General features: G+C 61.2%; 1 protein-coding gene across 6 annotated transcripts in view; it reads left to right on the forward strand.

Annotated features, from left to right (window-relative positions):
* The window catches only part of MOB2 (MOB kinase activator 2), a 71535-nt gene extending 69260 nt beyond the window's left edge, over positions 1 to 2275 (forward strand). For all 6 annotated transcript variants that reach the window (XM_045770641.2, XM_045770642.2, XM_045770644.2 and 3 more), the window contains 2 exons: positions 422 to 546; positions 1246 to 2275. In XM_045770641.2, the coding sequence (XP_045626597.1) occupies positions 422 to 546; positions 1246 to 1556 (436 nt within the window). In that variant the 3' untranslated portion in view covers positions 1557 to 2275. The remainder of the gene's footprint in view (positions 1 to 421; positions 547 to 1245) is intronic.
* Positions 2276 to 10234: the final 7959 nt, after the last annotated feature.

Consider the following 10234-nt stretch of genomic DNA (forward strand, 5'->3'; position numbering starts at 1 on the left):
GGGGAGCAGGGGTGTTCCCAAGGGTCACGCCCTAGCACACAAGTCACAGCAGTGCCCCTGGAAGAGGCGGGGAAGCAGCAAAGGGTGCCGTCCGTGCCTCTTTAAATCATACAAAACACGCGTCTCTCTAAAAGGGCAAAGCTTGCAGCCACGTGGTAGAGAAAATAAACATGCCTTCTCTTGACTTTTGTGCATGCGTGTTCAGACGGCGTGCTCCGTCCTGGATGTTGTTCTGAATCGGTGCAGGCAGACCCCTTGGGAGATGCAGCTGAGGGTCTCCAGGTGGTGGGAAGCAGTGTGTCTGCCCCTGGGGGCTCTGGGAGGGGAAGCCTGGACACTTGCCACACCTCCACCCCTGGTGGCCAGGAGTGGGATCTGGGTGTCTGCGGAGTCACCGTGACCGGCCTCTCTATCCCCACAGACAGTACTACTGGTACGATGAACGGGGGAAGAAGGTCAAGTGCACTGCTCCCCAGTACGTCGATTTTGTCATGAGCTCCGTGCAGAAGCTGGTGACTGACGAGGATGTGTTCCCCACAAAATACGGTACGTCTCTGCCCTGCTGCACTCCTCCTTACTGGGCAGCTGTGGCTGCCTATGGGAAGGGGCCAGACCTGTGGGACAGGGACAGCTGTGTGACCTGGACTGTAAAGCCAGGCAGGTGCGCTCTGGCAGGGGTCAGCCTAGCAACCCCAGGCTCTGGGACCTGGAGCCTCTGCCACCCCGCTCCGCCCCCTGTACCGTGGGGCTGCTGCAGTCCATCTCATTGGGGGCCTGACAGCCAGCAAGCAGTAGCCACCCTGCATCCTGACCTGGCGGGGGGGGCTCCAGGCCAATACAGAGCTCACAGGGGGCGGCACTTGGCCGGCGGGAGGTACTCGTACACCTTGGTTCCCGTCCTTCTCTGTGGCCCAGGCCATGTAGAGGCCCAAGAGCATGTGTCAGGGAAGCACATGGGACCCCGGGGCCAAGTCTACACTTTGGGTGGCCAGTGGCAGGGTCACGGGCCCCTTGACGCAGAGGCAGCCAGCATAGATCAGCAAGCACCCAGCTCTCGGGGCCAGGCCAAGGGTGACAGGCCACTCGGGTGCCTGCCAGTGGGCTGCTCAGTGGGAAGGCCATGGCAGGTAGGAACCCTCCAGGCTAGTCCTGCAGATCATCTCCTTCCCGATGGTGGGTGCCCGGGGTCGGAGGGGTTGGTGGACGGAGCGGAGTGCGGGCTGACGCTGTGGGCTCTCTCCCCAGGCAGAGAATTCCCCAGCTCCTTTGAGTCTCTGGTGAAGAAGATCTGCAAGTACTTGTTCCACGTGCTGGCGCACATCTACTGGTCCCACTTCAAGGAGACCCTGGCCCTTGAGCTACATGGACACTTGAACACGCTCTATGTCCACTTCATCCTCTTCGCCAGGGAGTTCAACTTGCTCGACCCCAAAGAGACCGCCGTCATGGACGACCTCACGGAGGTGCTGTGCAGCGGCGGGGGCCGCGGCGGGGGCGGGGGTGATGGGGCCAGCGGTGGGGGCGCAGGGGCACAGAACCATGGGAAGGAGAGGTGAGCCCCTGGCTGGACAGGCGCGCACATGTGCAGAGAGACGGTGGTGCGTGTGTGCGCACACGCACCGGGCACGCTCGGCGGGAGGCCTGAGAGGTTGCCGCTGCCCCCCACCCGGCCCGGCGCACTGAGTGTGGGCTCCCCAGACGCTGGCGGGCCGCGCGTCAGACTGGCTCCCTGCCGGGGTTTTCCTGTTGGATGGATGAGTGCCGCTTGTCAAGAAGGACCTTTGGATTTCATTCATTCGCTCAACAAACGTTTATGGGACTGCCGGTCTGAGTTTCCTTCTCTTGTGGGGCTTTCCTTTCCTTGGTCTTCCGTGTGGCCCCCGCCCCTGCCTTCCCCTCCCCGGGGGCTCTGCTGTTTTGAGAGAAATACACCAGTGAGAGCTGGGGCTCCTTCCAGGAGGGACTTGGGCTCGCTATGTTAGAGATTCCTCCCCACTCCCCCTCAGACCTTCCTCTCCTGGCCTTGCTTGGATCTTGGCTGTCGGTGGCTCAGAGTGGGTAGGGTGGGGGTGGCCAGGGGTGCCTCATAGGGGCCCTGACCCTGTGACTGTGTTCCCCTCTCTCTTGCCCCACTGCCCACGAGGGCCCCTGGACTAGCTGGGCCTAGGACCGAGGTGCCTGGGCGGGTGGCCTGTTTGGAGACGCGGCTGTTGGCAGAAGGCTGGGTGTCCCCGTTCGGCTCACCTGTTCGGTCGTAATAAAAAGAATTCTCTCAGGTCAGCGCCTGTGTGTATCCTCGGCATCTTGGTGACCCGTGCTGAGGGCGCCAGGGCTGGTGAGAGACTGAGGGTGGCCTGGCCATGCAGCCGGGACTGTGGCCTGCCTCCTGAGGACATGGAGGGCAGACATCAGAATTGTTTCAGTGTGACTTTAATGTGCACCCTTCTAGAAGGTTCCACCCATATTGTCTGCTGAACTCACTCATGCTCTGAACCCCTGGGCAATCCTACCTGCCCTGCCAGAAGGCTCTTGGACCCTGCTGTACCCCTTGGGGCCTGCTGCCGTCTCACTGGAGTGCATACCTCTGTTCCTATCTGTTCAGGAGCTCTGGGTAGTAGGGAAGCCTCCTCCCCTTTGTCCCCCAATCACTGGACACATCCGCAGCATCCAGGATGCACCTGTCACCGGGTGGGAGACCTTGCCCTCCCCTTAGCCCTGACCTCTCCCACTGAGGCCAGCAGATGTTAACTCCCAGAGGGGTGGGCTCCTCTGACCCATGCGTAGCCCCACTACCCCACTGCTTCCCAAAACCCTGCAGCTGGCTCTGTGACTAGTTGGGAGGTCATAGCCCCTCCTGAGCAAGGTCTGGCCCCGGCGCCACCTTTAGGTCACCCCTATCCCGGTCATGCTCTCTTCCCTCTGCTGCCTGGGCCTCACTGTGACCTCCGCCTGCTGGGCTGTGTGAGCCCCAGCCCCCTCCCCCTGCCTCACATGCAGGTCTTTCCCCTTCTCTAGGCATGCACGCCCTAAGTAGAGGCCTCAGGAACTTAAGCACAGGGCTGGGTGTGGGAACCAAAGGTAGGGGTCTTCCTTGGCCTGAGGCGCCAGGGAGCACCTTGTGGGGGGAGGTAGAGGGCCAGGGCCTGGCTCCACTGGCCTTTCGGGCCAGAGTCCCAGGCTGGGGGTGGGGAGCAGGCCAGGCAATACCTGTGTCCAGTGTGTCTCTAGGAGTGGTGTCTGGCTGCTGTGTGTAGGCCTGGGGTGGGAAGGTGGCAAGGCTGGGCCTGAGAGCAGTTGGGGCTCTGTGCCTGGCCAGGGAGGGCACTGCTGGTGCCAAGAGGACAGGGATTTCTAGCTCAAGCTGCTTGATGGAGTCTGAGATACAGTGTGCACGCGTGTGTGTGCGCGTGTGTGCGTATGCATGACCTCTGTATCTGCAGAAAGGTGTCAGGGACGCACGTAGTCATGTTTCTCTGACTCAGAAAGGAGTTGTGGAATCCCTAGGTACAGGGGGTTGTGGGTACAGCACTGGTCACCGGGCCATGAGAGTCTCCCAGGATGAGGGCAGCCTGCACGCCTCCGAGGGCAAGGGCGATGCCCTGTGCTCTCCGCCCCAGCTGGCTCGCGGCTACAAGAGCCAGAGCATCTTTTGGGCCACGGGGAGGCCTTCTGGCCTCTGCCGCAGTGTCTGGGCCCGCACGGTGAGGTGGCTGCGTGTGGCGCTCCTGGGTCCTGCTGGCAGCTGGGCTCGTTGCTGAGACTCCGCTTCCGGTGAGCACAATCAGTGGTGTCTCAGCTCCCCGCAGCCCCCCACGCCACCTAGTTGTTCGCTCTGTCCCGGCAGCCGAGACACAGCACAGGGTCCTTGTCTGCAGAGGAGGGTGGTGTGAGAAAGACCTGGCCACCACAGGTGGGAAAGGGCCGTGAGTCAGGGGTGCCACACCTTGAGAAGCTGGAAGAAGAAGGAAATGTTTTCCCCCCCCGCTCGAGCCTCAAGAAGAACCAGGCCTGCCGACACCTGGATTGGAGCCCAGTGAGATCTTTCGGACTTCGGACTTCTAGAACTGTGAGATCAGCCACTACCTTTGTGCTGACCTTCCATAGCGGTGACAGGAAACGAATGCAGACTGTGTTCCCGGGGGTGGGGTGCCACTGCAACCAACGCCTACAAACGTGGCCGTGGCGTTGGCCTGAGGCAGGGCAGAGGCTGGAAGAATTCTGAGGGGCACGGTAGAAAAAGCCCAGGTTTTCTGAAGCAGATGACCGGTCAGAGGAGGTGTGGGTGCTCATGCCGCAGCTACCAAAGACTCGCTCAGGAATGAGGGGCAGCGCAGAGGGGTCCTGGCGGAGTCACCGTGGGGAGCTCCTGAAACCGTCACGGGCACCTGCCCGCAGAAGCAGGAATGTGATGGGCGCTGCTGGGGAGGTGCAGGGAAGTGACGACCGTGTCCGTGGGCGCAGAGGGAAGGGGACCCTTGACGTGCAGTGTCACGTTGCAGAAAGCCCCGCTGAGTTCTGCCCCACAGTTCTCGGAGGGCAGGACTCGGGAGCCATCCGCTGGGGTATTTAGCCGAGAAGATTGCCAAGCACAGTGTGGACCGGGCAGCCAGGTTTCTTGCTGCTCATAGTGGGAGGGGGAAGCCCACTGAAGGCAGAGCTCTTGAACAAAAAGGGACCGGGCACGTGGCGACTTGGGAGCTTCTTAGCCAAGTGGCAGAAGACACTAAAACCAGGAGGTTCACTGTCAGAAAAAGTGTCCTAGAGAACAAGTCGAGGCTGTAACTGCACAGCCTTTTGCTAATACCTCAGAACCTGGGCAGGCTTGGAAGGTTCAGTCGCGCAGAGGGCACTTTGAAGAGACCATGTGTGTGGCTAGCACACACCCCCTGCATCTCTGCAAAAGCTGACCCAGAAAAGATGACTTCCTCGTATGGACCTGCAGGCGCGTCTGGTCTGACGGAGCAGATCCCCATGACACACACAGGAGACGCGCACCGTCCTTGGGAGTCTCACACCGTCAGAAACCCTGCCAGCTGGGACCGAAGGGCACGGAGGGAGGGTGAAGTGCAAGGCTGTCGGACGCCCAGCCCCCCGTGGGCAGGAAGCTGGCGAACCGTCGGCTGCAAACGGGCACTGCCTTTCTTTAGAAGAAAGCACGGCCTGGAGGGAGAGCCTGGAGCCACGTGGTTCTTCCCAGGCCTGGACGGCACCTCATGGAGTAGGCCTGGCTGGACTTTGAAGTTGCTTGGGACCGGTGATGCCCACCTCCTTCCCTTGTCTCCCTTTTGGGATGGGAATGTCTGTAACCTCTGCGTTCTGGAAGCAGGTAGCACTTCTGGTTTCAAAGGGAAGGATTTTGCAGTAGGATGGACATACTTGAAGTCTCACCCATACCCGATTTAGGTGACTTAGGTGATATTTGGGGCTTGGCTTGATGCTGCTGAGAGTTTGGGGGACCCGGGTTGGAGTGAGTGTGTTTTCCATGCGAGGTGGGTGTGGGACTTGCTAGAGGGCAGTCTGCACGGGCCAGAACAGTGCCCCCTCCGAATGTCCACGCCCTAGTCCCCAGAATCCGTGAGCGCAGCACCTTACACAGCAGAGGGGAGTTGAAGTTGCAGGTGGAATTAAGTGGCTAATCAGTGTATTTTGAAATGCAGAGATTATCTGGGCCAGTATAATCACAAGAGTCCTTAAAACTGGAGGAGGGGGCAGAAGAAGGAACCAGAGAACCGGCAGGCAGCAAGGACTTAGCCTGATGTCCCTGGCTGTGGGGATGCGGGAGGGCCCCATGCCCAGGAGCACGGCTGCCTCTGGAAGCTGAGAGGGGCCAGGAGATGGATTCTCCCCAGAACCTCCCGAAGGAGCTAACCCTGCCAACACGGTGATTTTAGCCCCGTGCGACCCGGGGCTTGACTTGCAGAACGTAACGGTAACGCGTTTTACGTCTGTGCTCATTGGTTAGAGCAGTTTAGGAAAAGAGCACGTCTTGAAGATGAGCCGCAGAGCTCTTGTGGGGTCATTCTGGGGGCACAGGGACGTGACCCATGAAGACACGTAGCCCGGGGCCTGACACCAAGGAGGAGTTGGACAGACGCACAGCACCTGTGCTTGTAACCAGCAGCCCGGACTCTGCCGTCCTGCCGGAGCCCCCAGGCTGGCATGCTCCCTCCCGTGCCTCCATCCGTCCCAGCTGCCTTTCTCCTCCAGCCCGCATCACTGCGCAGAGGCTCTTCCTGTCACCGGCCGTCTCCTCTGCTCCCTGCTAACCTCCACCCCTTGATGAATCACACTCTTGATGGTGGGGAGTGGGCTGGATGGAGGAGGGTGAAGAATGAATGGGGAGAAGCAGCCAGGGGAGGGGTCCCTGGACTTGGCAATTCCCACCCTGGTGGCCTGGGGTGAGGGCAGAGGGGAGTGGGCACTAAGCCATAGAGAGGGGGAGGGCAGGATGGGGAGGCAGAACCACCAGTGAGGGCAGGCCACCTCTGGTGCTGCGCTCCCTGGTGAGGGAGATGCGTGAGCCGGGGGTGCCGTGGCACCCCTCCCCGAAGCTGGCCTCATGCGCCCGCAGCTGCTCCGCCTCCACTGAGGAGCTCATGGGGCCCGCCGTCAGCCAAGAACACAGACGGGGGCCGGGGCCGGCTTGCTGCAGAGCAGAGCACACGCCCGTCCCGTGCGTCTCCACCCTGCCTCTGCTGCTGGCCGGCACTCAGCACCCCGAGGACAGGCACGCATCAGATTCCCTTCCTCCACCTCCCTTCCGCCGGGACTCTGGTAGGTGCGCAGCCGCTGATTTGTTCACCAGTACCCGGCCGGTAATGGCCGGCACCCAGAATGTGCCAGTGCCCAAGAACGCGTCCGTCCGGAGAGGCCATCCTCTCACCGGGTGCTAGACCCACCAGCACATGGTTTTCCATTTCTACCTGACAGAAATAGCAGGAGGACCGTTAGGCTCATTGCTCAGTGTGAAGTGCTCAGGACAGTGTCTGTTACGTAGTTCTTAGGGATTGGTTTTTATTTTATACATATTTTATATTAGTAGATCTTAATACCAACATCTGTTTGTTTCAGTCAAGAGAGAGTGTGGTGTCAGAAGTGGGATTGCAGGGCATGGCCTTCCTGCTGAAGGGCTGTGGTGGCTGGCAGGTCTGTGGAGTGTACCGTGACACCCTTTGGGGATCCCACCATGTGGCCCTTAGGCTGACATGTTGCCAGTGTTTATAGAGGCCGCGTAGAGGAAGATGAGGTGTGTGTGTCAGTGGCTCTCGGCACAACAGGTGCAGAACCACTGGTCAAGGAGACCTCTCCCATGGCCAGCAGCCCGGGACCCCTGCGCGCTGTGACCACGCCTCGCTGAATCATAGCAACCAAATACCCTCCTCCAGCCTGGTTTTAAGCGGAAGCTAACAGGACACCATGCAGTTCGGTGACTGCGGTGGAGCCTGTCCCCTGCACGCCTCTGAAATACCTTCTGGGTGGCCACCTCTCTCAAAGGCAGAGTGTTCTGCAGCTGGTCCAGGAAGAGCCCACCCAGTCCCACGTCCCAGATGGTCATGTCCTGGGCCTTGAGCAGAGCTGGAGGCGGCTGCCATTCGTGCAGAGCCACCAAGATTTGAGCGAGTCTGAACAGCACTGTCCTCCAGCAAGATGGCACAGGAGGTGAGAGCATGGACTCCAGCGCAGTCTGCCCACCAGGGGACACGTGGTCACGTCGGGAGTAGTTCTGTCACCAGGGTTGGGGGTCGGCTATGGGCACCTGCTGTGGCAGTGGGGGGACGGGACCAGAGGTGATGCTGACACTCTATGGAGTGCAGGTCGGCCCCCGCCAGAGAGAGCCACGCAGCCCCACACGTCAGTGCTGCGGTGGCAGGACCTGGCTCTGGAGAGACAGCTGGGTGCCCTCAGGCCCTGCTGCTATGCCCAGTGGCCACGCTCTGCCTGATCTTCACATAGGGGGTGAGAGTGCCTGCATGGGAGGCCTGGGAGCGCTCCTCGCCCATCCTCAAGGCTGTGTGGTAGGTGGGCTCCCAGGTGCTCCCGTATGACAGGAGGCCGGGCAGCCCTGGGGCTCGTGGGGTCTAGACTCATCCTTTATGCTGCAGCAGCGGAGGCGTGGCTGGCCAGTGCGTGGTTGTGGTGCCTGTGTGGCTGGCAGGCGTGGTGGGCACGGCTGGGACCATTCCCCTCTGTGGAAGAGGCCAGCCCAAATTCTCCAGGGGCTGCCCGCCAGCCTCGGCCCATCACTTCCAGGGCTGGGTAATGGCGCCCCATCCACCTCTTACCAAGGAGCAGAAAGAAGGTTCATTCTCCAGATGCCAGGGTGGGACCCCACGAGGTCTGGGGTTGGCAGCAGAGCTGCAGTGGCCAGGCAGGGTGATGCTCTGTGTCGGCCTCAGGTGGCGCCTCACTGTGCCCCTCCCTGGGGGCCTCCCCTGCCCCCAGCCCGGCATGTGATCCCTGCTCAGTCTGGGGGCAGACCCCTGACCCTGCACAGGGGTCTGTCCTCTTCATCTGAGGCAGAAGGTGGTGTCAAGTGTCATCCACACCCGGCAGAGCCCAGAGGAGTGCGTGTTGAGGACAAGAGCTGGTCCCGCTTGTCCCACTTCCCGGCCCCACCCACCTGGACGGAGACTGGTGTCGGGTATTTTTACTGAAGGAATTTATTGTTCGAGAACTAAGGTTGCTCACAGTTATTTGACAAGGGATACACTGGGTGGGGCTTGTTCGTTTCCGTGACGTCTGCGTGTGTCCCAAGTACAAAAGAGGAAGGCTGACAAGAGGTATTGCTTTCGGTGTCTTCTGTCTCTGGAGAAGCCCCTCCCGCTTGTACCGCGTGGCTTATGCTGTTATAAGTGTTTAATTGTTTATGTATTGACATCCCAGCCTGTGGTGGGGGGGTCAATGTAACAGAAGCATTAAAAGCTGTCCACGATGGGAGGGAGGCAGGGTGGGGAGGGAGGTGGAAGAGACACCAAAAGCAAAGTGGACTTGTTACAGCGAAGGCATGCAATCAAAACCTGCCGTCCTGGCCCGGTGCCGGCCCGGTGCCTCCCGAGGGCAGCCAGGCGCCGGGACGCTCGCAACACACGGGGTCTGTGCCAGCCTGGAGGGACCGGGCCCACCAACACAAACAAGCAGAAGCTGGGGACAGGGATGGAGTGAGGAGGCCGCATCCCTCGACCTCGCTGTGCACAGAGAACACACACTGCGGAGGACGCCGCCAACTTTTTCCTTTTTCCATTTTTTTAAAAACTTTTTGTCATTTTCGTAAAAAACCCTGCGGTGCCTCTGCTGTCCTGTGTGTGGGAGCCAGCTCAGGGCCTTCCCCCACTCTCAGACACAAAACCAAGATGGTCCCCAGCCTGGGCCCGACGGGGGGGACCCTGGGCAGTGCCATCCTGCTCGGAGACTGCGCCCTGCCCCCCGCCCCCACGGGACTGGAGTCGCTTCTACACAGTAACGGGACAGAACATGGGACAGAGCGAACCGCACCGTTCTTTAAATATATATATGTGTATGTATATAGAAAGAACCGAACACAAAACCTAGCCCTGCCCCAGCGGCTCCCCCCACCCCCACAACCCTTTTCCAAAAACAACCAAGAAAAAAAAGTTTATAAAAATATCTTGCAGGAATTCTTTAAAGTTTACAGTAGCTTGCCGGCGCTGCATCCGCCGGCCTGCCCCGCCGCCCCCCCCCCCCCCACGGCGCTCTGACGGCTCCATCCTCCGGGCGCCTCGGCCCCAGACCCCACCCTGCCCAAGACACACAGACAGACGGCAGGAGGACGCTGCTGCTGCCCCTTCCCTGAACAGAGAAGCAAAGAAACTCATAAGTTAAAAGAGCAAATAAATAATACTGATCTCGGCCAGCCCTGGCGCAGGCAGGCGGCTCCGGGGCCTCCAGGGTCAGTGTCCCCCGGGCCGGGAAGGGTCGCCATGCGCGGGAGCACGCGGCAGCCCCAGGCGAGCGGGGGGCGGGGGGCGGACGCGAGCGAGCGGCGGGAGGGGCGGCTGCAGGGCGGAGCCGTGTCGGGGGGCGGCTGCGGGCAGGCTGGCCGGCCGGCCGACTCGGCTGCTCCGCCCGCCGCGGCCCTGCCCCGGACGCCGGCCTGGCCGGGCTGGGCCTGCCGCGCGGTGGTCCCCGCGAGTCCGGAGCCGAGCCCGGGCGGAGCCGCCACGGGGAGCGGCGCGCGGGTGGGCGGAGCCTCGCCGCGGGCGGGCGGGGCGGCGCG

Source organism: Ursus americanus, chromosome 24, assembly GCF_024610735.1.
Source record: "Ursus americanus isolate L20-20 chromosome 24, mUrsAme1.1.p, whole genome shotgun sequence".
Taxonomy (NCBI): domain Eukaryota; kingdom Metazoa; phylum Chordata; class Mammalia; order Carnivora; family Ursidae; genus Ursus; species Ursus americanus.